General features: G+C 58.2%; 15 protein-coding genes across 15 annotated transcripts; 8 read left to right on the top strand and 7 right to left on the bottom strand.

Moving 5' to 3' along the window:
* Positions 1 to 314: 314 nt before the first annotated feature.
* Positions 315 to 1,882, top strand: KRP23_2802 (Regulator of nonsense transcripts UPF3; the record flags this gene model as incomplete). The annotated part of the gene is made up of 5 exons (XM_067887580.1): positions 315 to 1,037; positions 1,107 to 1,160; positions 1,229 to 1,316; positions 1,383 to 1,756; positions 1,823 to 1,882. 5 exons carry the CDS (start codon positions 315 to 317, stop codon positions 1,880 to 1,882), a joined length of 1,299 nt encoding a protein of 432 aa, XP_067750156.1.
* A 499-nt stretch (positions 1,883 to 2,381) lies between these two features.
* KRP23_2801 (Ras-related protein Rab-28) lies at positions 2,382 to 3,092 on the top strand (the record flags this gene model as incomplete). Its single annotated transcript, XM_067887579.1, has 1 exon — positions 2,382 to 3,092. The coding sequence occupies one exon, from the start codon at positions 2,382 to 2,384 to the stop codon at positions 3,090 to 3,092; it is 711 nt and encodes a 236-aa protein (XP_067750155.1).
* A 34-nt stretch (positions 3,093 to 3,126) lies between these two features.
* On the bottom strand, positions 3,127 to 4,407 carry KRP23_2800 (uncharacterized protein; the record flags this gene model as incomplete). Its single annotated transcript, XM_067887578.1, has 3 exons — positions 3,127 to 3,817; positions 3,889 to 3,908; positions 3,985 to 4,407. 3 exons carry the CDS (start codon positions 4,405 to 4,407, stop codon positions 3,127 to 3,129), a joined length of 1,134 nt encoding a protein of 377 aa, XP_067750154.1.
* A 95-nt stretch (positions 4,408 to 4,502) lies between these two features.
* KRP23_2799 (uncharacterized protein) lies at positions 4,503 to 5,600 on the bottom strand (the record flags this gene model as incomplete). Its single annotated transcript, XM_067887577.1, has 4 exons — positions 4,503 to 4,793; positions 4,864 to 4,932; positions 4,992 to 5,196; positions 5,263 to 5,600. 4 exons carry the CDS (start codon positions 5,598 to 5,600, stop codon positions 4,503 to 4,505), a joined length of 903 nt encoding a protein of 300 aa, XP_067750153.1.
* A 91-nt stretch (positions 5,601 to 5,691) lies between these two features.
* Positions 5,692 to 10,134, bottom strand: KRP23_2798 (Multidrug resistance-associated protein 1; the record flags this gene model as incomplete). The annotated part of the gene is made up of 1 exon (XM_067887576.1): positions 5,692 to 10,134. The coding sequence occupies one exon, from the start codon at positions 10,132 to 10,134 to the stop codon at positions 5,692 to 5,694; it is 4,443 nt and encodes a 1,480-aa protein (XP_067750152.1).
* A 1,057-nt stretch (positions 10,135 to 11,191) lies between these two features.
* KRP23_2797 (uncharacterized protein) lies at positions 11,192 to 12,397 on the top strand (the record flags this gene model as incomplete). Its single annotated transcript, XM_067887575.1, has 1 exon — positions 11,192 to 12,397. The coding sequence occupies one exon, from the start codon at positions 11,192 to 11,194 to the stop codon at positions 12,395 to 12,397; it is 1,206 nt and encodes a 401-aa protein (XP_067750151.1).
* Positions 12,398 to 12,476: 79 nt separating this feature from the next.
* Positions 12,477 to 16,056, bottom strand: KRP23_2796 (Anoctamin-7; the record flags this gene model as incomplete). Its single annotated transcript, XM_067887574.1, has 2 exons — positions 12,477 to 14,920; positions 14,997 to 16,056. The coding sequence occupies 2 exons, from the start codon at positions 16,054 to 16,056 to the stop codon at positions 12,477 to 12,479; spliced, it is 3,504 nt and encodes a 1,167-aa protein (XP_067750150.1).
* A 68-nt stretch (positions 16,057 to 16,124) lies between these two features.
* Positions 16,125 to 18,773, top strand: KRP23_2795 (uncharacterized protein; the record flags this gene model as incomplete). Its single annotated transcript, XM_067887573.1, has 5 exons — positions 16,125 to 16,186; positions 16,254 to 17,853; positions 17,925 to 17,993; positions 18,064 to 18,426; positions 18,492 to 18,773. 5 exons carry the CDS (start codon positions 16,125 to 16,127, stop codon positions 18,771 to 18,773), a joined length of 2,376 nt encoding a protein of 791 aa, XP_067750149.1.
* Positions 18,774 to 18,861: 88 nt separating this feature from the next.
* KRP23_2794 (Cytochrome c oxidase assembly protein COX19) lies at positions 18,862 to 19,258 on the bottom strand (the record flags this gene model as incomplete). Its single annotated transcript, XM_067887571.1, has 2 exons — positions 18,862 to 19,015; positions 19,074 to 19,258. 2 exons carry the CDS (start codon positions 19,256 to 19,258, stop codon positions 18,862 to 18,864), a joined length of 339 nt encoding a protein of 112 aa, XP_067750148.1.
* Positions 19,259 to 19,426: 168 nt separating this feature from the next.
* Positions 19,427 to 20,296, top strand: KRP23_2793 (uncharacterized protein; the record flags this gene model as incomplete). Its single annotated transcript, XM_067887570.1, has 1 exon — positions 19,427 to 20,296. The coding sequence occupies one exon, from the start codon at positions 19,427 to 19,429 to the stop codon at positions 20,294 to 20,296; it is 870 nt and encodes a 289-aa protein (XP_067750147.1).
* Positions 20,297 to 20,448: 152 nt separating this feature from the next.
* KRP23_2792 (Sphingomyelin synthase-related 1) lies at positions 20,449 to 21,972 on the bottom strand (the record flags this gene model as incomplete). The annotated part of the gene is made up of 5 exons (XM_067887569.1): positions 20,449 to 20,778; positions 20,859 to 20,976; positions 21,051 to 21,211; positions 21,291 to 21,498; positions 21,572 to 21,972. The coding sequence occupies 5 exons, from the start codon at positions 21,970 to 21,972 to the stop codon at positions 20,449 to 20,451; spliced, it is 1,218 nt and encodes a 405-aa protein (XP_067750146.1).
* A 459-nt stretch (positions 21,973 to 22,431) lies between these two features.
* Positions 22,432 to 24,379, top strand: KRP23_2791 (Chromatin assembly factor 1 subunit FAS2; the record flags this gene model as incomplete). Its single annotated transcript, XM_067887568.1, has 3 exons — positions 22,432 to 23,568; positions 23,648 to 23,810; positions 23,892 to 24,379. 3 exons carry the CDS (start codon positions 22,432 to 22,434, stop codon positions 24,377 to 24,379), a joined length of 1,788 nt encoding a protein of 595 aa, XP_067750145.1.
* A 102-nt stretch (positions 24,380 to 24,481) lies between these two features.
* KRP23_2790 (uncharacterized protein) lies at positions 24,482 to 25,006 on the bottom strand (the record flags this gene model as incomplete). The annotated part of the gene is made up of 2 exons (XM_067887567.1): positions 24,482 to 24,759; positions 24,841 to 25,006. The coding sequence occupies 2 exons, from the start codon at positions 25,004 to 25,006 to the stop codon at positions 24,482 to 24,484; spliced, it is 444 nt and encodes a 147-aa protein (XP_067750144.1).
* A 91-nt stretch (positions 25,007 to 25,097) lies between these two features.
* Positions 25,098 to 25,870, top strand: KRP23_2789 (Transmembrane emp24 domain-containing protein; the record flags this gene model as incomplete). The annotated part of the gene is made up of 3 exons (XM_067887566.1): positions 25,098 to 25,473; positions 25,553 to 25,660; positions 25,746 to 25,870. 3 exons carry the CDS (start codon positions 25,098 to 25,100, stop codon positions 25,868 to 25,870), a joined length of 609 nt encoding a protein of 202 aa, XP_067750143.1.
* A 229-nt stretch (positions 25,871 to 26,099) lies between these two features.
* KRP23_2788 (Tyrosine--tRNA ligase) lies at positions 26,100 to 27,756 on the top strand (the record flags this gene model as incomplete). Its single annotated transcript, XM_067887565.1, has 6 exons — positions 26,100 to 26,318; positions 26,397 to 26,614; positions 26,680 to 26,899; positions 26,972 to 27,076; positions 27,150 to 27,516; positions 27,599 to 27,756. The coding sequence occupies 6 exons, from the start codon at positions 26,100 to 26,102 to the stop codon at positions 27,754 to 27,756; spliced, it is 1,287 nt and encodes a 428-aa protein (XP_067750142.1).
* Between the last annotated feature and the right edge of the window lie 63 nt (positions 27,757 to 27,819).

Below are 27,819 nucleotides of genomic sequence, written 5' to 3'. Positions count from 1 at the left end.
GCATTGTCCACCCATGCCGCGAGGGAGGACGTGAAGGCCGATCATATCTCGGAGATCTCCGTTGCGGTCTTGGGTCGCTTCGTAGGCAGTTCACCATGCAGTGTTGCCACTGCAGGTGTCTCGTCCGCTTCTTGGCTCTTATTTGGTGTCTCCTTGGTCCGTTGCGTTCTTGCATTCACTCGCCATGCTTCTTCACCGACAGGCGTGTTTTCGGGTCGTCGCCACTGGTGCTTATAAGCTGCTACTTGTCCTACTAAACGTCCATTCTCTGTACACCCGTCCACGCACCCGTTTCCAGTCCAAAGACAGAGGAGATGTCGCCGCCGCCTCGCCGTGGTAAAGGCCGCGGGCGCGGGGGCCGCGGAGCAGGAGACCGCCGGTCCACCAACATCAGCGATGCCAGCAGCAGTGCCAACAAGCGTGAGCGAGGCAGTAGCAGCAGCAAGCGCGGGGGCCGCGGGGGGCGCGACGCCGCCGCCGCCTCTTCGTCCTCCGCTGCCGCCGTGCGCCCCACGCGCGCCGTCACGACTGTGCTCAAGAAGTTGGTGGTGCGCAACCTCCCGGCCGCTGCATCGGAGCAGGAGGCGCGTGATCTGTTAGCGGCGCACGGCGTGGGCGACGCTTTCGTGTGGCGCTTCGTGCCTGGTCGCACACGCCGCAACAACCGCGCGCCGACGCCCGCGCGTCTCTACGTGGACCTGAAGAAGGAACCGGAGAAGGCGCGGACGCTCGTAGCCTCGCTGCACGGACAGATGTTCCACGCAGACGCCAAGGAGGATGCCAAGCCGCTGGACGTCGAGTTCGCTCCGTTCCAGAAGATCCCGCGCGAGAAGCAGCGCAAGGACGCCAAGATGGGGACCATCGACCGAGACCCCGAGTATATGGCCTTCCTGGAGGAGCTGGCCAAGCCCAAAGACAAACTGCCGAGTGCAGAAGCAGTTGTGGACATGGCAGAGGGCGAGACGGTGGAGAAGCCCGTGGCGGCGCTGGTCAAGTACTTGAACGAGCGGAAGGTGCACGCTCGGGACAAGGGCAAGGTGGGAGCGTTGATCGTCTTGCACTGTGTTTTGTATGGATATTTTTCTCATGTTGTTGCTACTGTCCAGGGGAAATCCGGTGGCAAGGCTCTGGACAAGCGTCGACAGAAGGGGAAGAAGGATGTAAGTTATCATTGGTTGAGGTGCTAGTGCGCTGTGCTGGAGGTACTGAACGGGTCGATTTTCTTCAGGGCTCGAAGCAGAAGTCGACGAAAGACAAGTCCAAGTCCTCAAAGGATCGTCAGAAGAAAAGCTCTGGCGACGCAGCTAACGCGCAAGGTACAAGTTCGAGCTGAATGGGTTGGATTGTGTGTACTGATCGTACAATGCGAACTCCGCTTGCAGACTCTGCCAAGCCTCGCAAGCAACGTAATGGAAGACCATCGTTGAAGAAGGATGCGGCGAAGCAGGACCCCACTCAGCCTGGGATGCTGCGTATCATGACCCCAAAATCTGCTGATGCGTCCAGTGATTTAACTCCCGCGAAGACGAACGGAACGGCGCTGTCTACCGATGCTTCTTCGGACCGTGGGTCAGAGAAACGTGCTCCTAAAGGTGGGAAGAAGAACGCTGGTCGTGGACGCAGCAATCCTAAAAAGGGCAAAGACGGTGGTGATGGCGCTGACGGCGACGGGGCTATAAAGGGTGACGCGAAGCCTCACCCACGCCGTAAAGGTGGGAATGGTAGCAAGAAGGAGCAAGGCATCAAGGGCGAAAGGGTACGTAGACTTGTCAGGCTTGTGTACGAATCAATGCTAATATGCCTGTATTTTGCTGCTTTATAGAAGAAGAAGGTGTTTGCACCAAAGGATGCAACTGCGCAAGGCACAGCAGCCAAGAGTTGATTGCGGTATGGCCCGATCCAAGTGGTTTGTCTGCCGGAAATGGCATACCCGAGGACACAGCAGTAATCGCAGCAGCTGAGTACGAGCGAGCTGGCGGTTGAAAGAAACCGGTGAGCAGAATGAAACCCCAGGCCTACTACACAAGCAGTGCACACGCATGGGCTGGTGGCAGCGAACAGGTTTGGCGATCAGAAGTGACCTACAGACACGAGAGGATCGAGCAGACCGACTGAGCTGACTACCACAGTGTGTGCTCAAGTCGACTGGCACGGTTTCATTAACCTGCGATCGGGACTCCACGACTCGCAGTACTCGGTTGCTCCAACTGGCAATAAAGAAGCAGAGCACGGGCCAAGCACTGGACAGACGACAAGCATGCAGCAGCTATGGGGTGGCGGGACTATTTTAGGATGGCAGCAATGCAGCGCCTCGACGGAGGCTGTTCTCTCTGTGCTTCACTTTTCTTGTCTTCCTGCTTTGTGACTTGCTGGTTGAGGAGATGCAGGCGCGAGGAGACCCGGCAATCAAGCTTGTGCTGCTGGGAAATGGCTCCGTGGGCAAATCCAGCCTCATTGCCCGCTTCGTAGACGATGGCTTCGCTCGCGTGTACAAGCAGACCATCGGACTCGACTTTTTCGAGAAGAAGCTCCAGCTTCCGCGCGACCAACGTATTGTGCTGCAGGTGTGGGACATCGGCGGACAGACGATCAACAGCAAGATGCTGGGCAAGTATCTCTTCGGGGTACATGTGGCGCTGCTGTGCTACGACGTCACCGACGCGCAGTCTTTCAGTGACGTGGAGGACTGGCTGCGAGTGGCGCGTGAGAACGGAGGGAAGCAAACGAACCTGTACCTCGTGGGCAACAAGACGGACCTAGTCGCGCACCGCGTCATCTCAAACGAAAAGCACGAGGCCTTCATTCGCCAGCATGGACTACTCGGTGGCTTTCTTGTGTCAGCGCAGAGCGGCGACAACGTGCTGAAGACCGTGTACCGCATCTCGGCAGCTGCAGCGAACATCCACGTGTCCGAGTTTGAGCTTTCCTTTTGTGATAAGGTAGTTCGCGCAGTGATACCCGACGCCAGCAACCGAGAGGAGGGCGAACAGGAGGCGCGAACGGCCATGGCGGACGAGATCGAGGCTGAAGACAGAGTTAATGAGGCGCGGAAGTCTCGGAAGATGGTACAGCAGCGATGCCACATCATGTAGGCGCCGCCTCCAGGCTGTATTTGATAGATAAAGTTCACAGGAAATCGCACTCAGCGCGAAGAATTGCGAGTCGCTCTTCCTCGGTACCGTTGAGGAAGGCAAGTCGCAGGAGTTCTTCGTTCCGTAGCTTTTGTACAGTCGCTGTAAAGGCATACAACCGCGGTACAATCACCTCCGTCCAAATATCTCGACCCTGCCCTGTCGAAGATGCAGGAAGACACAGAGGAGCAACGCCGAACGACACGCGCGATATTTGAATGTCAGGGCGAGAGCCAGCGCCGTAAACGCATTGAACCAGGTCACCGTGCTCGACCCCCAGCATTTTCATGTAGACAGCTAGCTGGATGTGGTCGTAGAGCGGCGGCGGGTTACGAAAGCCACGCACACGATTCTTCACCTCCACTACAACTGGTGTCAGCTCCCAGTCGTCGTCCGGTGAGATCACCAACGCGTCTGCCACGCCGTCCACCATGCCACAAATTGAGAAATAGCCATCAGGAGACTCCTCCCCATCGTCGTTGTCATCACTGCGGCCTTCCATCGCCAGACCCGCAATGGTCGACTCAGGAGCTCGTTTAGGCTTCTTCATAACCACCGTGCGCTGGCTTTGCCCAGCCAGCAGCGAGTAGTTTGTAAGGGCTCCCTCGACACCTGCCACTTTATCCACACTAGGAGGAGGAAAGGTGAGGAAGTAGAAATGTTCATTCGTCAGCCGCACCGCCGATCTATCACATGAGCGCCAGTGTTAACGACAACAAACAATTAAAAAAACTGAGAAACAGCAAGTAAGACCCACCCAGTCTGACGTTCGTAGGCCTATTCACAGCACAGAAAGCAACAGTAGCAGCCCATCAGCTCCTCTTCCTTCCAGCCTATTTCCTAATTGTCCCACCTCTAGAGCCAGCGACTCGTTGCGCGTCCCGACGCTCGTGTGGATCTTCTCGGCCAGCAGTTTGCGCGCCTCCTGCGCCTCGTCCCGCCCCAGGTTCTTGCTCTTCTGCGCCTCTGTGAGCCGTTTGTCTACGCCTACCAGCAGCCGCCGCGCCGCGTCCACGTGGGCGGGCGTCGCACGATCTTTGGTCCAGCGCAGTGCCGCCCGAAGCTGCGGAGCCGCCGCTACGCCGCTCTTGGCCACGAGCGCCTCGAGCTCCTCGTCCTTGGACACGAGTCGCAGCTGCAGTCGAGCAGCGTCACGGGCCAGCAGCTGCTCCCGGTCCTGGTACACACCGTCCAATAGCTCCTCCGTTGGGTCTCCGAAGTCGTGCAGCCCCGTGACGAGCGCCACCTTTGACGCCGAGAAGCGCAGCAGCACCATGCTCTTGGGTTTAAAAATGTAGCCATCTTCCTGTTGGGGATTTTATTGAACTACCAAATGGCTACATTCACAGTGTAAATGGCTACAGTCAAGTTTCAAGTTGAAGTTGCCACAAGCAGAGCGAAGCCTTCGTGGAGACTCGCTGCGTCTGCGTGCAGCAACAGCTCAATGCTCTCGAGCGGGTCGGGGACCTCGAGCTCGTCTTGTTCTTCGCCTTGTTGCTGCTCGGGTTTGTGAGGCGGAACGCCAAGCAGCTCGGACGAGATGGCCTCGGGTGGGTCGCCTCGCGCGTAGCGGCAGAAAGCTCGCTGGAAACTCACCAGCGTTTGCTGTTGCCGATACGCCGCTTGGTTAGGAGGAACAGCATCGGTGTTGATGTGTGCCTGCTGTAGAAGATGGTCAAAACCGCTCGTTAGCTCAAACCAGGAACTCAGTCACAGGTTCCCAGGCTCGTACCAGCAGATCGAGCAGCTCCAAAGCGCGATCAAAGCGCCTGCCTGCTATCATCACGTGAGCCAGCAGCTCCTGGGAGCGAACGGACACGGTTAAGACACGCTGCTGAGTGGAAATGATGCTGGCCCTACCAGGCTATCACGATACATGATGGCTTGGTGGGCGTCTGCACTCGTAGATGAAGCCTTTGTCGCTACCACAACACTCTCCAGGCATTGCGTAGCTTCCTCGCGGCACGAACGCAATGCAGGATCTTGGGCAACGAGACACTGCGCGAGGTGATAGTGAGCCTCAAGCGAGAGACTTGCATTTGGCAGCAGAGAACGCAGCAGCTCGCTGAGGACAATGTATCGCACAAAAGACGTCGTTAGTCCTTGGACCAGCTCATTTGCATTCCTGTACCTGGCAGCAGCGAACTCTCGTTGGTCCTTCAGCAGAAGCGCTTGCGTGTAGAGCGCGAATGGGTCCTCTTCAAGTGCGTAGCACTGTCGAAAGAACTGGAGCGGGTCATCCTCGTTGTTGCCATCGTCGCGCGCGGTTGGTGGCGCTTGGCGAGCTGACAGAGGCAACTCGGACTCCTTCCGTTTCGCCGGGCTCTCGTACTTTCGTGCCGCGAGTGCGCTCTCTGGCTGTGCTGACGCTGCAGGGCTCGGCGCGGGGGCTGCGGCAACAGCTTCTTCGCTCGGAGCTGATACTGCGGCAGATGCGCGCTGCTTTTTCCTGGATGGTCGATTGCCCATGGCGAGGCAAGCAGACTTCTAAAGGGGCTCCAGCTCCAGCGACCAGACCAGACTCATAAAATAGCATTTCTTTTCGCTTGCAACCTGCCTCTTACTCCGTTTCAACAGCGCTATCCGTATCCGCCTCAACTGCACTGTCAGTTGTGTCCATCACTAGCTCGCCACTCGTCACGGACTCGGCATCGCCCACATGCTCTTCGTCTTCTTCGACTTCTTCTTGCAAGGGCTCCATGCCAGCCTCCTCACTCGGATGTCCGAGATCGGACAGCTCCAATCGACTCGGAACCTCGGCGAGCGTCTCCAGTCGATCGGGGTCTTGGATAGCAAGGTCGATGGGCGCCCCAAGCTCCGCCATCTCGCCATCGACCACAACCAGCACGCGGTCCACGTCGTTCAGTAAGCTTGCTCTCTGGGCTTGATCGTGTTGTGGCAACGCCATAGCGGACGGCAGTAACAGCAACACGGTTGCGTCACGGAGCTCCTCGTGCACCACGCGTTGCAGAATCTCGAGTGTGGCATCATCAAGAGTAAACTGCGGTTCCGGTTCCAACCGCAGCGCATCCTCCGGCGGCAGCACCAGAACAGGTGCCAACGCTAGCGCCACTACGAACGGCTCGCTCAGTAGTGCACGAGCCAGACTCAGCAGGAACCGCTTGCTGGGGGTTTGCTGTAGGTCAGACACACCTGGCAAGGGGCCATCCAGCGAAGCCACGTTGCTCGCAAGGCCCACAGCACGCAGTGAAGCCCACAGCCGCTCGTCCTCAATGTTAGTGCCGCTCGGGTCAAGCTGGGTGCGCACCGAACCGTCATATAGCCCAGTGTTGGGGGCAGCTGCTGAAACGCAGGCCACACGAGAGCGAAGCGTACGCAGACCTAACGTGGCAATGTCGACGCCGTCCACCACAATCCGGCCTGCTGTCAGTTCGTGCACGCGCAGGAGTGCGCGACCCACCGATGATACTGAAGACGCGACGGGTGATTCGAGGATGGCCACTTTCTCGCCGGCTTGCAGGCGGAACGATACAGCTTTGAGCGCTAACGGTGGCGCACCTCCATCGCCAATCTCGAACATGTCGGTAAGCTCGTCAATAATGGCAGCCGCCGGGTCGCGGAAACTTACGGCGTCAAAGCGCAAGTCGCCCTTCGTAGGCCACGACAACGAGGGGTTGACTTCCGTAGGTGTAAGGGGTGCCGACGCCCGTCTTGCAGCTGCTGTCGAGTAGGCTGCGCTTTCCGTGATCACTTCTGCTCCTCGCACTGCACCTTGCGTTCGAGCAGCAGTCGGTAACACGGGACTCAGCCAAGCCCACACGCGCACAAGCGATTCAAGCGCTCCATTATCCACTGCCAGCGCTTCATACAGCGCTAACGCCAGCACACCAGCGCTCAGCGTGTGTCGAAGTGCCAAGAATGACGAAGTTGCCACAATTCCAACAAGCAAAGCACCGTACATCTGGACACGCAGGGCAAACCATTGATCAATGTGCAACCCAAGATGCGCATCACGAGCGGCGACATCCAAAAGCCAGAAATGGTGTTCCAGTACGCGGTGGACATGCGGCAACCCAAACGCGCGCACCACGCGGGCCCCTGCTAGCGTCTCAGCAGTATGCATGCGTGCAGCCTGTCGCGCTGTCCGCTCCAAATGAACCAAATCACGAGCTGGTCGAAGATACAACTTGGCCGCGTGTACATACAAGTAGAGCACTGGTGCGAGTAGCACTGCGTAATAGCGTATCACCACCGCTGCAGTCAGCAACGCCGTTAACGTCGACGCTCCAAGTGCCAGTACAGCGCCAACTGCGAGAGGGAGCCTGGTATCCAAAGCAGTGAGATCCTTGTTGGTGAAGGCTCGCTCGAGCTCACGTCTTCTGGCAAGGCTGAGCCTTTTCGACCGGGATCGACCACTGCCAGCGCCAAAGGCGTCGAAGAAAACCAGAGGCGCGTGGAGGAATGCGGCCGCAAGCGATAGAAAGGCGCGACGCGCTCCCTCAACTGCCGCTACAGCGATGCCAAGCGAGTATCCAAGCGCCAGAAGGCCAGCACCCAGCGCCAACGAGGTGTAGATAAGTTGATCAGCCGCCAAGTTCGTATGAGCACTAGGACGGACCCAGTACGCAACCCATAGCTCACTCAAAAGCTGTAAAGCTTGCCACAAGAATAGTAGGATGAAGACAACGAGTGCGAGTCGAACACCGCCAACAGCGTGCGTATAGGCCCGAATCGACTTGAGTAGCCACTCGCCTTCATTCCATTCAGCTTCTGTCGTTGTTTCACACGAAAGATACTCGCGCAGTGGTCGTTCACTCAACGATTCTCGCGTTGTGCTGATGGCATTTTCCATGGACAGCAGCTCAATGTTTGCTGGTTCCTCCGTCGGAAAATACGGTGGCTCATAAGTGGTCACAGGGTCAACACCAGAAGCAGAGTAGTGGACCCAGCTATCCTCCGCGGCTTCTTGCTCTCCCGCGTCACTGTCTTCGTCGCCTTCCTGCTCTTTGCGGCCTTTGGCTTCATAAATATCCCGGGTGTGCACGAGCCGACCGCCATCTTCAAAGCGAATAGCATCGTCGACAAACTCCGAGTTAATAAACTCAGCGCGTGTGGTGACAACCACGCGCGTCTTATTGCGCAGGAGGCCAAGTAAGCAGCGAGAGAAGATATCGCGCGCCGCAGATCTGGGGTGTATACGTGCCAATGGCTCGTCAAGAAGGTACACATCAGCATCGCTGTAACATGCACGCGCCAGGCTCAAAAGTGTTTGCTGCACCGGGGTCGGCATCCAATCCTGAATGAGGGTATGGTCACCGGACGATAGCATCGCAAGCGGGTTGATGAGGGCACACGCGTCGAGCACACGCTGGTACTTGCGACGGTCAAACGGTAGACCAAACAGTATGTTGTCCTGCACCGACAGCGTTCGTTGCAGCCATGGCTGCTGGGGGCAATAGGCCACAGTGCCACCGACATACACGCGCCCACCGCCACCACCATCATTCCCGTCACGTGCTTGCATTTCGCCCAGTAAGGCCGAGAGAAAAGAAGACTTGCCACTGCCGGGGCGTCCGTGGACCACCAGCAATTCGCCTGCTCCCACAGTCACATCCAAGTGCTGGAAGATCACCGGGCCGTTAGTAGCCCAGCCTAAGGTGGCGTCCTCAACAGCCACAACGACATCTTGCGGGTCGTACTTGGCTACCAGACCCAGGCTGTCACGCCGTGCGACTGCGTACGGGTTCAACTCTTCCTGGTCCATGAAGTGCGATAGATTGCGAAGCGCTTGCCAGGCGGTCCGAGTACCTATCGCTGCCTCGGGCAGCGCTCGAAGTGGAGTCTGCATGAGTCGTACAAGTGCCAGAGTAGCAAATGCCGACGCTGGTGTGAGTGGGTGAGTGGTCGAGTGGTAGCCCACTGCTAATGCTGCAGTAGTCACGAGCACGGGCGTCGCCAAGTTGAACGCGGCCTCGGCGGCACCTCGCACCTGAAAGCGCCACAGTGCCGCTAGCTCGCGGCCCCTTGTAGCATTCACGCGCGCTCTTGCTGCCGGTTCCCACGCGTGCAGCTTCACAGCAGGCATGGCGTGCACCATGTCGGTGGCTGAGCTCTGTCGGTCCTCTCGTGTTCGTCGCAGTCGCTCCAGCGACCGGAACTGCAGCTGCTTCAGCACTTGAGCGACCACCAACGCCACGACTACAGCCCCCAGCGTTGCTCCACAAGCCGCGACGCCCAGGAACTTCTCCACCAGCGTCAACGTCAGCGCCAGCATCAGCGGCGCCGTCCAGAGTTCGTGCAGACACGCCGCGCCCTGCAGCAGCTGCGTCACATCAGCCGCGTACAGTGCATCCGCCTCTCGAGTCGAGGCGTTCGACAGCCTCAACGACTTCTGGAAGACGAGACTCTGCAGCGCCGCCATGAGTCTCAGCGTGGACGTCTGCAGCTCCGCGCGCACAAAGGCCGACAGCAGCGCGCGCAGCAGTCTCGAGAACAGCAGCGCCCCCAGCCAGAAGACGAGGCTGCGTCCCGTTTCCGTGTCGTTTCCATCTTCCCGTGTCTGCTCCTGCAGCAGCGTCGCCCCTCGGAACAGCGCGTAGGGCCCCAGCAGCTCGCACAGCTGCACGACGGCGTGCAGCGCACCCAGCCCCACGAACTGCAGCCCATGGGTCTTGAGGAAGACCAGCGACAGGGACCCGCTGGAGATCCACGCGCGCTGCAGCGCGTTGGCGCCAGGCTCGGCGCGCGCGCGGGGCGGAAGCTCCCAGACGTCGGCCTGCTGCAGACCGCGCGTGGCGGAGCTCGCGCGGCGCTGGAACTGCGTCGGAGGCTGCGCGCGGTTGGCTAGCGCCACTGACGGCGTGACCCACTGCAGCAGCAGGCGACTCGTGAGTGACGCGCACTCGACCGGATGTGCGAACACCTGGGGCGGAGGCGCGCCAGACAGCAGCGGCTGGCGCTCGGCGCGGGCGGTGGACAGGCCCGAGACCCGCGCGAAGACGTCGCTGCCGGCGCTGCTGCGGAGAGAACTCGACGGCAGCATCTCGATCCGTCTTGGCTTCTTTTTGGCGAGTGCTTCTTGGCGAATGATTTGCCAAAAGTTGATCTCATCCGTCCACCATCAGCCCCAGAATGCACCGACGGTCAAGGTCTCTCTCCGCCAACCTGTTCATCGACAATAGTTGTGGCAGCTATCTTCGTACAATACGACTCGAACGCAGTACACACACTGCACCTTCAGCGAGGCACGGGTCATGTACGCTGCGCAGACGACAGACTCCGAGAGTTTGACGTGACTCAATCTGCTGTGATTAACGCTGGACCCGTCGCGAGCAGCTTTAAGATCCTGCGGTGCTTTGATTCACTGCGAGCTAGATCGGCTCCAGTAGCGAGCAAGTATACATTATGGAGACCGTCCCTCGCATTAGAGCGAAGATGGATCGCTTAGTTGACCCCGCAGCGTGCAGTAGCTGCATTCATGCCGAGCCTTATCACCTTCAACTTGAGAAGACTTCAAGTAGAAGTGTGGTCATCGTGTTTCACTATCCGATAGGGCTTTTGCCACGCACGCCGTTCAAGCTGGTCAGGTCGCGATTGCCGTCAACTCGGGGAGCGCATTCCCCATCTCCGAGTTCGCCAAGTTCGATGGGGCGGACCATTTCGGCAGATGCGTCAGCACTTCCGACGTTGGTCTCATGTAGCAGCGGGGGCGATTGGGGCGGCGACCTCCGCTACGCGACCAAGCCCGTCTCTACAATCGGCATTAGACACGCCCTTACAACTTGGCGGCGCGAGACCATCTCAACGAGTCCGTGGGCATCAACACGGACGCTGCCTCCGTGAGGCAGTGCCAGCCACGCGCAGACGTCCAGCTTGCCTATGTGGCTCAAGGTATTTGGTTGCTCCGCCACCTCGAGCCTGGGGCTGCAGATCCATGCAAGCGCACATGCAGTCAGGAGCAGGGTCAAGATGGGTTGTGTTTTCACTTGCTTTTCGTATGGTCAATATGGTGTATAGATAGTGTGGTCCGGTCCGTACCTTAGTCCCCAGCCGATCGTCAGTTCAGCATTCGCCAGGTCCCGCCCACAGGTTCTTGGAGCATGGCGGTCGGAGCGCTGCGCCGACGCGTCTTAGTGCTGCTAGTGGCGCTCTCGGGTGCCTTCAACAGTAACAGCAGCGCGCAGAGCACAGCTACCTCAGCCACCAGGACGACGACGACGGACGAGGACACCGTCGAGACGCTGCGGCAGAAGCAACTGGCGGCGCTGCAGGTCTGCGGGGCGTTGGCGCTGCTGCTGTACGTGGCGCTGTCGCTGGCCGTCGCGTGGCGCGCGTCGCTGCACTTTTTGCACTCGAGTCGTAGCGCCAAGAAGCTCTTCCACGTGACGCTACTGGTGTCGATGCTGCTGCAGCTGCCAGAGGCCGTCGAGTGGATCTGGTACCCCACAGCGCAGAGCTGGGAGGTCATGTACGTCTTCCGATTGTACTCGCTGCTGCTGCTGTCCTTCTGCAAGTCCTACCTGGCCATCTGCTGGGCGGGTGTCGTGTCCGCGGGCCAGCGACTCGAGCGCCGACGTATGACCAAACTGGTCGCGTTCCTCAACGCGTTGCTGGTGCTCTGGGGCGTGCTGGTGCCCATCTTGCTGTCCAGCTACAGCGACGACGTCTACGGCCAGTACAGCTTCATGAGCAGCACGCTCCGGGCCGTCCTGACGTATTCAGGGGTGATCGTCGTGCTGGCCTATGGTGTGCTGCTGGGCTACCAGGGCTTCCGTCTACGCCGTCGACTAATTCTCGCACGGGGCACCGTCCCTGCCAGCAGTGTGGAGAAGTCGCTCAACCAGCTCATGCTCGCGATCTTCATCTTCATCGTCTCGGATGTCGTGCGCTTGCTGGCGCTCGTGCTCAACGAGTCGGGCGCGGCCATGTCCATGATTGTCTACCTGATCCTGTACAACATCGTCCCCAACGTTTTCCCGACCATCTGCATGCTGTACCTCATGAGGAGGATCACGGGCAGAGGCGTCAGTGATGTCGGGGTGAACCACATGAAAGGCAAGCGCCCACGTGGGGCGACCCTCTCCAAGTACATGTCGGAGCCCGATTCAGACGATAGCAGCAGGGGCAGCACCGGCAGTGACAGCGCTGGCCGCGCCTACGACGAGCACGCCGCCGCCAGGGCGCAGTGGGAGCTTCAGTCCCAGCAGCAGTACATGGGCCACCAGCAGGACGAGATCGAGAGCACCAGGGAAGCGCAGCAGTCTCCGACGTTCTTCTGGGTCCGCGAGTCCATGGATCTCCGCTGATCTAGCCAGCATCTCAGCCTACAGGTAGATAGACAGCTTCAAAATGGACGTCTTAAATTATTGATCATCACTGGCCTCACTAGTCCCCCCAGCTCGACAATTGAACCTCCTGCGCTCGCAATTGTGCTAGCTTCTCTCGCAGCCGGCGTTGCTGCACGAGCAGTGTGCCCAGCTCGTTGAGACGAACGCCACAGCGTAGTGCGAGTCGTGGAGGGCCATGCTTTGCTAGTTCAGATTGTTTTGTGCGTCGCAACGACTCCGGTAGCTCCAATGGACACTCGTACGTCGCCATGGGAACTGCTAATGCACGCAGCGAAGGCGTGAAGCTTGGTGTAAGGCGTTTTGGCACTGAAGGCCGCGGTGACGTGATATCTCCGTTTTCGTCTTCAGAAGATGACGACGCCGATGGTGGAGGTGTTTTCCTGGCGGGCTTTGACTGCGACGCGCCAGCCACGGGACCAAGTAGGCCCAGCGTCGGAACTGACACAGTAGGAAGCGCATTGCTATTCGTGCGCGTGATAACATCTTCAATTCCAAGCTGCGCACGCCCCAGAACACGGCGCTGCCTCACTGTAGCCAGCATGGGGCCTCCGTCACACACGCGGAGGGCTAATACGTCCCCCAAAGCCGTCACCGGTAGTTCAAAGCTCTCGTGCCACAGTGGCGAGCGACTCTTCTTGCTCACAGACGTGTTCGCCATTTGGGTCGACAACGGCGACGCGGTGCGGCCACCTGCGCCTTTTACCGAAGATTTAGAGTCTTCACCTGCTTTCAAGCTCATGGAGTCACCACTTGTTCCAGACTGTACGCAGAGCTGCACAAACGAGTGAATGGGCGAGGCAAGCGGAAGCAGACTCACGCCCTGCACTTCCACGTAGAGAACGCCCACACTGGAGTCCTCTTCACTGTCCCGTAGCTCTGCGATCCTCTTCTCCAGCGCTAACATTTGCATCTGCTGCTGACGCCATTGATCACGAAGCTCTTCAGCGGCATCTTCTTCACTCTTGTCGCCGGTGACAACATAGCGCGGCACACCATTGAGGAAGACACGGCCGGCAGGGAGTGTTGCCTTGGCGCTTGCTGCAAGGTGTGTTCCCAAATGCCCGAGATATTTACTCTCCAGCGCCGCTTGGCCAGCCTTCAACACCACTAGACGACGCTCTTCAGCGAGATCCTGATGGTCTTTCAACACGTAGGCTATCCAGCCCACGAAGGCAAACAGCCCACCCATGGCCACCACACGCTGCTCAAATGTCTTGTTATCCAAGTCAGCAGCAGACGCATCGAGCAAGATCATCAACATGAAAGCAGTGGAATGCAGAACGGCACCGATCCGTAGCACATGCAAGTAGCCGAGCCAGGAGCCTAGAGACAGAGCCTGGATTGGAAAGGGGCGCTGCGTATCGTAGCACAAACTGTGTGCATCCACGCGTATCTGCAGTGCCGCTACAAGCCACGCTAGCACACAACTTGAGAGAGGAGCCAAGGGCGCGAACCAGGCCACAAAGCCCAGAGGTACCAGCACTTGTGCATAATCAAAGAGTACTCCTTCGTACGGCGCCAATGCCAGATCGGCTTCAATACTTGAGCAAGTGAGCGAAGATGAAGCTGATGCAAGCAGCATAGCCGCTGGACTGGAACCCCCTCCTTGCACTCGATCTACCCTTTGAAATGATCCCACTGCTGTCTCCGTCGACACACCGTCTCTGTTGGGGACACAAATTAAACGCCAAGCAGCCCAACGGAGACCCCACAGCGCCAAACCAACATCCAGTGCCAGCATAATCAGCAGCAGGCGCGCGGCTTGGTCGTGACTTGAAATAGCGGTTGCTGTATGCTCCGGGTGCCGACAGCCACCGAGCCTGCAACGCAGCGGTCGCAGGAATGCTAGTCCCCAGAGAGCACCAAAACAATTGGCACTTTGCAGCAGTGCGAACTTGAACGTGAGCTGCGAGTCGTAGTCGCGCTGCAGACGATGGTTTTCCCAGTTGGTGAGGGCCTTACTGCAACGTGCGAGGTGTGGCGTCGCGCACTTGCTCATCAGCGCAATCACACCTAGCGCCACATTAAATCTCCTTGGCGTCTCTGTTGTGAGGGTCTGGAAGCGGTCACTTGCCACCAGCACAGCATTGCTCGCACCAAGCTCCAAAGCCACGGCTGCTAGCACCATCGACGACAATAGGCGGCGGAAAATGGACTTCCCCAGCGGTGAGTATGGTTCCAAGCGCAGTGTCACGGGGCTGCGCCGCATTTGGCCACGGAAGTGCGGTCTTGGCAGCTGCAGCAACGGGTTCACTGCATTGTCTCCATCTCGAGGAGTGCCGCCGGACCAACGCGCGGCAAGACGAGCCTCATGCAGCTCCCATTTGCGTACGAAAATGCCCAGAAACGCACAAGAGCACAAGCAGAAGACCGCTTCTGCCTCTCGGGGCCTCGCTGTCTTTGTTGACACTACCGCGAGTACTAGCGCCAATAATCCGAGCGACCTCAACGCATTCGCGTGGAACGATGCGAACGCGAAATCTAAAGGACATCGCAAGGCAAGAGTGAGCCACCACTCGGCCAAAACAACAGATGAGAAAGCGCTGGTAACACGTACAGAGTGCGAGCTGCTCCCCGAAGTAGTTTCGTACGTGGCCAAGTGGATTTGTCCCTGGGACTGCGCTACACAGCGACTGAAACATCCCACTTACAACGCGCCTGGGAGTTGGAAACGCCCCCCACCGCGCCCGAAGTACGTCTAAGGACGTGTCCACGTCAGTGGCTCTGTGGGTATGTGGGCAAAAATGATGCTCCAGTAGTCCGCGCTCCACCAGTGCGTCGCAGTCGAACTCGGCATCAACCAGAGCCTTCGTTAGGCGGATCTTGTCAACCACACGGAAGGGGGACAGCGTACTGCCGTCAACATCGCCGCCACCGTCCCCCTCGTCGTCCATCTGCCGGTACACGTAACGCAGCGCTGCGAGGTCTCTGAATGGGAGATACACCGCATCCTCTTCGCTCTGCACGCCGCTCTTGGACGTGGAAAAGCGCTGCAGGGCACGCAGACGACGAGACCACATCCCAATATCCTCGTAGTCGAAGATCTGCGCGTCTTCAGCCGCAATCTTGCCTGCTAGGAAAAGCCGATAGACCTCCTCCTGCGCTTCGGCTTGCCCCCACAGTTTCGCTCCGTCCTTGGATCCGAGCTCAAGAGCGCTAGAGGCAGGCACCCGCACTTTGAGTCTCTCGGCTGTGGCCCGCAGCAGCGCTGGGGAAGGTCGAAAACTCAGCAATAGCCGGCCGTCGCCTTGGCTCTCTACGCGGGAGCGCACCGTCATCCCAGGCAGCGCAGAGAACCTGGCGAGGATGACGTCCCGCATGAGTTCCTGCAACGCCGCCAAGGGGATCATGTCCTGTGCCATGGGTGCTCCCGACCGGAACTTGGCTTCCCAGGCCGCACGCATCTCGTCGATCGCTCGAGCTTCACGGGACGACCCCCCAGCAGTCACCCCACGCAGCATCTCGCACACCTCAGCGTAGTTGACGCGCGGCATGTCGCGAACCGAGGGCACCGGAAACACGAGCGTGTAGTAGAAGACCTCGCGCACTTGCTGGGCCCCTCGCGGGGATGCCCCCGGGCTGGCGACGACCCCCAGCGCGACCGAGTCGTACGACATTTCTTGGCCCTCAGCTCTAAGATCGGCGCGACTCGCCAAGACGTCGTTTCGGACTGAGGAGGGAATGCATGTCCTCTCCGCTCGAACCGCACGAGGGCGTCGACGTCTTGAGCAACCCTCGGAGCACGCGGTGCGTAGCTTGTTGCGGACTTAACATGTTTGGTGGTTGACTAATTGGTGCGTGTGGACTACCGCAGACCTTTCACTGCACCGGATGCGCGGGGCGGCGACCTGCTCACGGTTCTCGTGCATTTTGGGCGGCATCTGGACACGCTTCTCCCGAGAGAGACACAGCCAGCGCTCGATAGTGCTGGAGTCTCGACTGCCACTGGAGAACGGCTCAACACGTACGTGGTAGCTTCGGTTGGCACCTTTGCTGCGTCCCCCTGTATCGTACGCTGCTGTCGAGGAAGCAGCGTCAACGCAGAGGACCTACCAGCTTCGACTCCGTCCTACCCGGAAGGAAGAGTGCTGTACGAGCAAAAGTGCTCTCCATACGCTGCCACGCGCGTCGTAGAAGGCAGCACGTCGCCTTCGTGGAACGAGCTGCTTGCCGTTCCATTGCCCTCAGAATGGCCCCATACGCTGTCTCGAGGACAGCACCCTCCAGACCAGAGGCCAGCCGCACTAGACAGCACGCATTTGGCACTGAAGCTTGAGCTTGTGGAGCGTGGGGCCAGCCACCAGGAAGACTTCTTGCTCGCCTCGTGTGTCCTCCCGCTCGCCAAGATCGCGTGCCAACTGCAGCAGAGACGCTTTGCGCTGGCATTTCCAACAGGCGGCACGCCGGAGCAAGTCCCACCAGCGTGCATCTACGTCTCATTGCAAGCATCTTCTCGTAGCCAAGTCTCGAACGCCAACGCTCTGGACCAGGTTGAAGTCACGGTGGAGTCATTCACACCCGTTGTCGCCACAGGAAGCGAAGATGAAGGAATGCCTGTCGACGGCACAAGTCTCACCGCCTTGATAAACCTTCGCGTTGGCGCCGTCCCTGAACTGGTGGAAAATCTCGGGGTGCTCGAAGAACACTTCACACGTCTTCGTGACGGCGAAGTAATAGCAGAGCCCAGTCCTGTTGTCGCGATGCCAACAAATTCAAAACGAGCTGGCCAACACGCTGGTCTCACTCCTTCGTCTTCCTCAGCTACGGGCAGCGCCTCTGGAGTGTACGAGTGGCTTTTTCCTTTCAGCTTCGCCTTGCCCACCAACAACCAAGTCTCTCCTTTCGTTGCTGTGGATATTGTGCTCTTCGAAACCTCGTCGGTCCCCAACAAACTGGTTGGCTGCGGTCACCTTGAGCTCTCTCCAGCCACTGGTCAAGCCGTCAAAAGAGATGGTTGGCCACGCCGACACACGGTGATCCCCGTAACTCTTGTCGGCGGGAGCGCTCGCGTCTTTGGTCACATCGCCTTGCGTCTGCGCTGGTGGGATGCTGCAGCTTGGAGCGCATTCGTCGCAGATATCCCAGCTCGACGTGTGGTCTGCACAAACCGCTGGAAACGTTCGCCACGGCTAACTCTAGCTTGGATGGGGGCTCTCTTGCGTGGACTCAATCGTCACCCTGTCACCTCAATTTGCGACGCTGGTGGTGTGTCTGGTGTGCTAGCAGAGCTTCTAGCAGAGCCATCTTCAACTGGAGAGAACAAACAGAGCCCACAGCACGAGCAACCTCAGCAGCACCAGCAGTCCGTCTCCCAACTCAACTTCATAGAGAGCACCGAAACCGGTGCGCTGTTAAGAGAGCAGCTAGCCCATCTGCAGGCAGAGGGAACTGCACAGCGCGTTCAGATTGAGAGAGTGCGTCGTTATTCAGCCCCTGATGACCAATTTGAAGTGACACTCACCTGTCTCCGTTAATGACTGCTCAGCTCCAGAATGATCTGGACACGCGTTTAGCAGCCATACAGACTTGTGGCTTGGAGATCGTGGCCTTACGGGTGAGCTCTGTCAATCCGTGTTCAAACATTAGGAGGTCATTTTCTGACGTCCGATCTCGTGTCTTCACAGCGAGAGGCACGCCAAAAAGACGAGCAGCTACAGAAGCTCAAAGAGCAGGTAGATGCTGCACAGCGTCGTGAGCAGCAGCAACTTGCAGAGCTCCTGGTTTCGACAACTAGCAATGGGATGGCGTTCCCCACGCGTCCAGAGCAGCAAGCAGCATCACAGCGGTTTACACTACTAGCATCCAAGTACAAGGAGCTCGATCAGGAATACAAGGGTATGAAGCAGCAACTCGTAGACGCACAGAGGACCGTAGCCTCGTACGCTAGTCTAGAGACACGCCACGCGAAGCTGCAGGAAGCTCATCTTGTACAGGGAGCGCTGGTCCAGCGGCTACAACGGGATAAACAGCACGCTGCAGCTCTCAAGGTAAGAATGTGAACCACCAACTTCTCCAGGTGCATAGTTGACTCACCGATGCTGTGGCTTGACAGAAAGCGGTGCGCATGCAGGAGAAGGTGATCCGTCAATTCGAGCAAACGGTCGCACAGCAGTCGGCAGAGGTACCGGAGCGGCCTTCACCACGCCAACTCGCACCTGGCACCGAGCAGCTGGACGCAGACAGCGGAGACAGCGAGACACGAGAGGCGCTGCTTCGTATTCGAGTCCGAGTCCTAGAACAGCAACTGCAGACCAACGCACGGACAGCTGCGACCGAAATGAGCGCCCTACGCATGCGCATCTTGGAGCTGGAGAGCCGCCGTTCTGGGAAATAGAGCAGCGGGGAGGCTGCTCGCTTGGGATTTTGGATTGGTCTGTCTGATTAGATAGGTATCTAGAGGCTTTGCAATAAATGCAGAGAAGCTACTTCTTGTCGTAGCGCGATTTCTTGATGCCGAGACCTGCCACGAAGCCCTCGACCTCCTTCCTGCCCTCGTTCGTCTCCTCTGTCCACGTCTTCTTCATGCCTTCCTCGTGAAACCCCAACTTCTCCAGCTCCTCCGGCTTCATCAGACCCCTGCACACAATAGTCAGCATGTTACGGCCATCACTCTGAGTAAGACACACACGCGCACTTGTCCATGCGGCACTGCAGATAAGCGCCCGAGAGCTTCTTGCAGTCGATGTGGCTGTTGCCGTGTTCGCGCATACAGGCCAGGAAGGCCTTCATGGCGGGCTTGCACTCTCCGTAGTGGTCCAGCGGGAACGAACCCTTCTCGGGCGGCCGCTTGCTCTGCGAAGGCGCCTGCGCTGCGTTCATCCTGCCCTCGGTCTCGGCTACTGACATGCGGTGGCATCGGACCGCACATTAATTACCAATATAGACCCAAGTGTGTACTTTCTGGAGGGCTACCATAGTGTATTATTTGTCAGTTATTACCATCACTGTACGCTCCATGTAGCCTCCAAGATACGCTCAGTGGCCAAGATGCTGACTCCTGTCGTGCTGATGGGCATCACGGCCGGTGCCATGGTGTTCGTGGGCTCGTTGCTGGCCGTTTTCCTGCTGCTGCGCCACGGCGGATCGTTCGACCGCATGACGCAGGAGGCGGTGGGGCTGCCAGCTGCGCTGGGCGAGCAGAAGCCGCTGCTGTACGACGAGCTGCTGGCAAAGGCCAAGGCGCTGAGCACTCGCCCGCCGCTGCTCGGAGCCAACGAGATGCTGGAGGGCGAACGCGTGTGCGTGCGGGACTTTGCAGCGGTCAGAGACGTGGCAGATCTCTTCGCTGCCTCGTGCGGGGACGGCGTCTTCCGAGGCTTGAAATTCGACGCCGACGAGATGATCTGGAGATACCTGCCATACGGACCTTTCGCATCGCTCGCTGAGTTCCAGATCTTTTACTCGACGGAGCAGGCAGATGCGCGTCACTTTGTGCTCTTGGATCGAGAGAGCAAACAGCCTATTGGCATGGTGACACTCGGAGAACACTCGCCGCGGAACCTGCGGATTGAGCTGATGAACTTGTGGCTCTCGCCAGCATTTCAGGGCACAGTAGCACTGACGGAAGTTGTTCTGCTGCTGTTGAAGTATCTGTTTGATAACGGCTACCGTCGAGTGGAGTGGCGCTGTGACGGACACAATGTTCGGGCACGACGAGCTGCGCACTCGCTGGGATTCACTTTTGAAGGCGTGATGCGAAAGCACCGCATCATGAAGAACTGCAATTGCGATACGGTCGTGTTCGCTGCGATCAACAGTGAGTGGGGGGTCATGGAGGAGCATCTGCAGCACAAGCGCCGGCAGCTGCTGCAGAAGGAGGAAACACGGACATCAGCTGACGAGAAGAAGACGAGGTAAGCTTAGGAATCATTTCATAGAGGCGCACGGTGTGCGTGTTGCTGCTCTGTGTGCTGGGGACTTGTTTGTGATGAATTCTCTACCGAAAGTCTATGGTTTGTGTTGTATTTCGCTTTGTTGCTTCGTTGAAGCGCGACTACTGTATTAGCAGGCTAGTCGACCTTCTCCGAGCGATCACTTAAGCTGTCGGAGCGCCGCGCCTTTCGGTACGCGTTGTGATCAACCGCGTGCACTTCTGCATGCTCCAGCCAGTTGATCAAGGCAAAACTGTTTTCCGGGTGTTTCATGAGCCAGTGGTACGTGAACCAGACCTGGGCCGTGATGTAGACAGCGATGAGGACGTCTAATGTGTAGTGCAGCCGCGTACCCACGATGGCAAAGAGGCCAAAGGCCGACAGGATGTAGTTGTAGTAGCGAATCATCCACAGCACGCACGGGAAGCGACGCGTGAAAGGAGTGTTGAGCTCTGAGCGCACGCAATACTGCATTTATCAACGCACAAAACAGTTTTGTTAGCTCCACCCGGCCCCAATCAATCGCAACGCAGCAGCTAGCGACGTACCGTTTGGGCGAACATGCAGCAGAGCATAAGGAAGACTGCGTGGCCACTGAAGATCATGTCGCCGCAGGTAATGTGCTGTGACGGGCGGATCAACACTTTCCACGCGCGGAAAAAGGCCCTGTAAGCAAGAGGACGAGAAAGCGTGGTCCGTCAGCATTTACAAGGTACTGCAAGGCCAAGCAGTGTACGCACTTTGGGAACATGGGGAACGACTTGTAGTCTCCGCGCTCGCTGTCGAACTGAGAGATGCACATGGGGCTCGCGTCAGGCAGCGACGTGACGGCCACGCAACAGGCTCGCATGAGGTTGATGATCGCGAAGATGAAGCAAAAGCGGCGCAAGATGAGCAGGCGCTGCACGGTAGACGCGATCAAGACAGCAGACATTAGCCATCACTTCATCGCGGCCAACAAATCAAAGTCTAAAACGCACCCGCGGGTGGAGAATGAGCACAAGTGACGTCAACGTGCCCACGGCGGCGAGGAATTCATCGGGCAAATCGAACCACTCGATGTACGTGGTGTGGCCGTAGATCTTAGTCATGACAAACTTGAAGAGGTCGTGTCCGAGGTCCGGGAGCGTCTTGACGTTGGTGCTTTCCTTGGCGAGGTTCATGATCACGACGTTGGGCGTACGCCAGCTGCACCAAACAACAACAACAGTGTCAATCCCTGCAACTACCGATAGCTCTTGCAATTGGCCAAGCAACTCACCCAGCAATCACAGCTGCCAGCGTATTGAGATACGACGCGATGGCGAAGATCGAGAGCGAGAAGGCGAGTCTGGACAGGTACGCGTAGCTCAGCATCTCGGCGATGAAGCCCTGGCGGCCCGAGTGGTCGATGGCGCGGCCCTTGATGTACTGCAGGTTCTCCTCCACGCGCGTGCGCTGGTCCGACACGTAGTCCGACATGTCCTGCAGGTTCTTCTCCACGCGGGAGCGCAGCGGCAGGCCGCTGGAGGACACGAGCGCGCGCGCCGTGGCAGCCACGACGCCCACGAGCAGCAGGAAGAAGGACACGACGATGATGAAGCCCGACGGGTCGAAGGCGGACACGGGCCGCGCCTTCATGGCGTAGAAGTGCGACGTGAAGTAGTGCGTCCAGTTCTCCATGGGCAGCGCCGATGCTCGAGTGGGGAGGGGGAAGCCAAAAACAGCTTCGAATTGAACTCGAAGACGATTACGCGTCGTCCAGTCGTGCGGAAATCACTGGCGTTCAGTATGGCACGTTGAGGACACTTTTGTACCACCGCGTTAAAACACTGACGCAGGGATAAGCTGGGGCTCAGCACGCAGCGACGACAAGCGCCAACAATAGCACTCACGCGCTTGCAGGGCAGGTAGCGCGTGTACGAATGTCTACATGCGGTGGTGGCTGCTTTGGACAGCCAGCGCCTTGAATCTGCCGCCGCATGGCTGTGCCAATTCTTCTCGTGTATCCATATTGGACCGTCCAGGTCCAAGCGACACAGGCGACGTAAGACACTTATTCGCACTTTACACAGCATCCATTGTACATGATCCTACTCGCACTTAGTCGAATCCACGTCATGGCGGGAAGCCATTTGGACCATGGCGGTGCGTGTGGCAACGCCCGAGATCCGGCTCCACTGCGGCCCCACGGGGCTGAACGAGGCCGTGCTGTCGTTGGACTTCCTGCGGCCCAACGAAGCAGACGCCACGCCGTTATTGGCCACGGGCGGCGCCGACAAGGAAATCAAACTATGGCGTGTAGGCGAGGACGCCGCGCTCGAGTTCGTCTTCAGCCTCTCGGGCCACGACCGCAGCGTCAACTGCGTGCGCTTCTCGCCCAACGGTGCATATTTGGCGTCGGCCAGTGACGACACGTCCATCATCCTGTGGACGAAGCCCAAGACGGCGGGTGACGACTGGCGTTGGGACCAAATCTCGTCCTTGAGCGACGTGGGGCGCAGCATCCTGTCACTGGGCCACAAGGGCGACATCACGGACCTGTCATGGTCCCCCGACTCGGCCTTCCTCTGCTCCTCGTCCGTAGACAACCGTTGCGTCATTTGGGACGTGGACAAGGGCGACGTGGCCGAGCGACGCAAAGATCACACGCAGTACGTGCAGGGCGTCGCGTGGGACCCCCTCAACGAGTTCCTCGTCACTGAAGGCAACGACCGCACGTGCAGAGTCTACTCGCTCAGTGGCTTTGGAGCTGCAACGCGGCCCAACGGCAAGAAACAGGGCCGCAAGTTCATGTGCATCCAGACGCTCAAGACCCGTGAGTTCCCGTCAAAGCAGGCTAAGGATGAAATAGAAGAAAAGGACAGCAGCAAGACTGCCGGAGCTGACGTAACTGCGCCTTCGGGGGACGTTGTTGCTAAAACGCCCAAGCACCGGATGTTCCTCGACGATACGTGTCCTGCTTTCGCTCGTCGACCGGCGTGGACACCTGACGGTAGCTACTTTTTGGTGCCTACTGGAACCTACCGCGCGAGCGAGTCGGCATCTCCCGTGAACACGGTGTACGCGTTTTCACGCGGCAACTTGAGTCAACCGACGCTGCACTTGCCCGGGCAGGACAAAGCCTCGCTTGGTGTTCGTTGCAGCCCTCTTCAGTACGAATTGCGTCGTCAGGAGGGCCAGCCAGAGAGTTCCCCGACTCCCAACTTTTTCAAGACGAAGTTCCGGTCCGTGTTCGCCGTCATCACTCTTGACGCGGTCGTCATTTACGACACACAGGTGAGTTCTCTTGCCGATATCATTGCGTCACCGTGTCTGGCAACTGACCCTTTTGGTGTTCGGATGTTGAAATCCACAGCAAGCTCATCCGGTGTGTACGATTAAGGGTCTGCACTACGCAGACTTAACTGACGCGAGCTGGACTGCAGACGGCCAGACGCTGAGCATCTCGTCCACGGACGGCTACATCTCATTTATCCAATTTGAGGATGGGTTCTTCGGCACGAGCGTGCCACGCAAAGGTGGGCTTGACACCTCGCTAATGCTTCCTAGCTCTGGGGGCAGTTATTTTACGCGTATTCGTGTTGTTCTATTCCGTGCAGACCAACTTGCGCTGAACGAGGACAAGATGCGCCGAATGTTTGCGACGCCCAAGAAATCGCGCAAGAAAGCTAGAAGCCAGGCCCAGGCCCAGACCGCGCAAAAGGAGCAGATAGCAGCGAAGCCTGCCACAGCGAAACAGAAAGCGCAGCCTTCGGACCCCATCAAGCGCGCCTTCCGGAACTCAGAAGGAAGCACTGCTGCCCAGCCCGTCAATTTGGTGCAAGTGAGGAAAAAACGCAAGATTTCACCGACGCTGGTGACCACACCAGCTCCGGCACCAGGCGCTGCTGAGCCGCAGGTCGCGCAGACAACCGACAACACCCCAGCAGCTAGTACTCCAGTCACCAGTGCTCCAGCAGCAACTAGCACTGAAGCGGTCGTTGTCGATCTTAGTGCCCCCTCCACGTCTGAAGTTGCTGCTTCCGGAACCCAATCACCTGAAACTCATTCGCCTGCGGGAACGTTCGATGATCCTCTCGATATCTAAGCATTTACCAACCAGGTCGAGAGTTCCAATTGTCATCACAAGTTAAACGAATACAACTAGGTAAGTCCAGGAAACAAACTTGCGCTGCAAAGCGATTCCAGGTCACAGCAGTCCCTTGTCCATGCCTGGCAGCTCGAACGCCTTGATCGTCTTGAAGACGAGGAAGTAGCCGTAGGCGCAGCCCAGTCCCGCGAGCAGCAGGATGTTGACCCAGTGCAGCATCGAGTGGCTTTCTGGCGAAGCCATCTGCGCACGCAACAGCGCCACTGCCTGCAGCAGGAAGCAGATGCAATAGGCCTGGCAGAAGGTTCGGCGGATGAGCGCATCGCTCACGAGCCTTGTGCGCCAGACCATCCAGCCCTGTGCCAGTGTCAGCGCGCCTGCAAATGCATCAAAGGTAATTGCGTCAGCGCACTAGCAGCAGCAATAGGGAGGCGAATCATCGCCATCACCCAACGCACCGTAAAGTCGAACGAACTCGTGCGCCAGGTGCGTGTTGCTGGAGTCTCCCAGCATCGGGGACATGAGCGAGTGCGGCGTGAGAAAGCACAGCACCCCCGTGACCACCGCGATGACCATGTGCACCGCGAACAGGCAGTCCAGTTGGCGTCGCACGCTCTGCATCATCCAGAGTCCGGTGCTTCACTTTTAAGCTTTGAGGTGAAGAGGACTGCAGACTACCACTCCTAAGATACCAATGAAGAGATACACAAAAAAGATGGTGCTGGCTTGGCTGCTGCTGCTGCTGCTGGCCACACTGAGTGCTGCGATGCACGTGACGGTGCCGTCGGGCGCGGTCGAGTGTTTCTCCGTGGAGGCGGAGGGCTTCAAGCACGGCATCTCGCTCAACTACGAGGCACTGCGGGGCGTGGCGGACGAACTGGAGACGCAGCTCACGGACGGCAAAGAGCAAGTCGTGTACACTCGCACGGGCGCGTCCGGCAGATACGTGAGTCCCATTGGAGAGGGAGGGACGCACTCAGTCTGCTTCAAGAACGAGCGCTCGCCCGTGGGGGACGTCGTCGTCGGCTTCTCCTTCCACGCGGACGACCCGAGCCACGAAGTGCTGTCCAATGCGGACGCAACCAAGATCAGTGAGTTGTGTAGTCTGTAGTAGGTGGGGGTGGATATTTGAGCTAACTGGGATTGTGCTTGTATTGTGGCTGACGGCAGAGCAAGTGCAGGAGCTAGAAGACCTCGTGTACGAGCTGAGCGTGAATCTCGACACTGTCAAGGATACGCAAGCGTACATGAAGGCGATCACGAACCACCACAACGAGTGTACGTTGGCCAGGATATGATTGCTGTGATTATTGTTCACCGACATGCGATTTTGCTTGTACCTTGACGTTGTTGTGCTGTGCAGTAATCACGAGTACGCACAACCGCATCATGTGGTGGACCTTCATCGAAATGTTCGTGCTTTCGGCAGTGACGCTGGCGCAGATTTCGTTCCTGCGGCGCACACTCGAGGTGCGGCGCATATTATAGGCGTCAAAAGCCAAGGAGGCGAGGATGAAGGCGACAAGCAATCATCGACAATAGCGTTTGTCACGTGCAGTGCATGTAGTTGCGCTCTGCAAGCGTAGCATGCTTTGTTGATTAAAAGTAGCTGCATCGGCACTTCAATGTTATCAGTACATTCGAATCGTACTGATACAAAAGACCTTGTATTCGCACTTAGTCCGATCTCTGAGCCAAGCCGCACAAAGCGATCACCATGAGCCGAGCTCTCGCCGCGCTGCGCGGACGCGGCATGCTGGCGGCATTGACGCACCAGGACGCGGGCAAGTCCATGGACCAGCTGCTGCAGAGCGCGCGCGCGCCTGCTGTGTACTGCGGCTTCGACCCGACGGCGGACTCGCTGCACCTGGGCAATTTGCTGCAGGGCATCGCGCTGCGCCGCTTTCAGCGCGCGGGCGTGCGTCCCATTCTGCTGGTGCGATGCGACCGCCACAATTGGCGGGCGACAGATGGACTGACGATCGATTCTGGCTGAACTGTGGACTGTGGGCAGGTGGGAGGCGCCACGGGCATGATCGGAGACCCCAGCGGCAAGTCGGAGGAGCGCGTGCTGCTGTCGGACGACACGGTGCTGCACAACGCGCAACAGATCGCACAGGGACTCTCGTCGGTGCTGGACTTTGACGACCCGAAGACGGGCGCCATCATCTGCAACAACGCCGAGTGGCACACGCAGATGTCGGCGGTCGCGTGGATGCGAGACATCGGCCGGTGCGGTGCAGCTCAGAAGGCGTGTTGCACTGTGGGTTAAGACTGACGTGGTGATGCTGGTGCAGACACTTTCGCGTGAACGCGATGCTCCAGCGCGACAGCGTCAAGAAGCGGCTGGAGACAGACCAGGGCATCAGCTTCCTCGAGTTTTCGTACCAGCTCTTCCAGGCCTACGACTTCCTGCATCTATACAGGAATTACGGATGCGTTGCGCAGATCGGAGGCAGTGACCAGTGGGGCAACATTGCCTCGGGTATTGAGCTTGTTCGTAAGAGCACGGGGGAGGTGAGTCGTGTTGCTGTGCTTCACCTCCAGGTCGACGGATTAGACTGATTCGTGTGCTACATGCAACAACAGGAGGTTTTTGGAGCGACGTTGGCGCTGCTGACGACGGCTACCGGCGAAAAGTACGGCAAGTCTGCGGGTAATGCCATTTGGCTGGATGCGGAGAAGACGTCTGTCGTACGTGGACCTGTTGCACGTTGTAGGACGCATTTTGATATCGCTGCTTACCCTGCCGTACTTTGTACTTCAGTTCGACTTCTATCAGTTCTTCCTGCGCTCGGATGACCGCGACGTTGAGAAACTGCTCAAGAGCTTCACGTTCCGAGAGGTCGATGAAATCCACGACATCGTGGCTGAGCACGAGAAGGCTCCCGAGAAACGCGCTGCCCAGAAGATTCTGGCAGAGGAGATTACTGTAATGATGCACGGCAACGAAGGGTTGAAGGCCGCACTGGACGCGACGGAACTTCTCTTCGGCAAGAAAAGCGGCCCACTGACCGCCGACGAGATGCTTCGTATGGCCGGGGACGCGCCCATGACAGCTCTCTCACGCGCTGATGTCGTGGATCAATCGCTGGTGGATCTCGCGGTTCGCATTGGCGCAGTCAAGTCGAAAGGTGGGTTTGCTTTCTCTGGTGTCTACTAGTTGTGCTCGAAGAGTTTTAGGGATCTCACGTTGCCTTCACGTTGTTCATGTAGCGGAGTGTCGGCGTCTGATCAAGGGCGGAGGCGTTTACCTTAACAACGAGCGTGTGGAATCCGATGCTCTACGCGTGGAGGCGTCCAACTTCCTCGACGACAAGCTTTTGGTGGTTCGTATCGGCCGACGAAACAACTTTATCGTCCAGGTGCAATAGAGAACGAGTATTCTGGTGGTCGAAAAACTGTTTTTTGCTGTTGTGTTCGTTGTCATCCCTCTC

Source organism: Phytophthora ramorum (genome assembly GCF_020800215.1).
Source record: "Phytophthora ramorum isolate Pr-102 chromosome Unknown Phyram_PR-102_s0002, whole genome shotgun sequence".
In the NCBI taxonomy this organism is placed as follows: domain Eukaryota; phylum Oomycota; class Peronosporomycetes; order Peronosporales; family Peronosporaceae; genus Phytophthora; species Phytophthora ramorum.
Note: the sequence above shows the minus strand (reverse complement) of the source record. Positions and strands in the feature narration are given on the sequence as shown.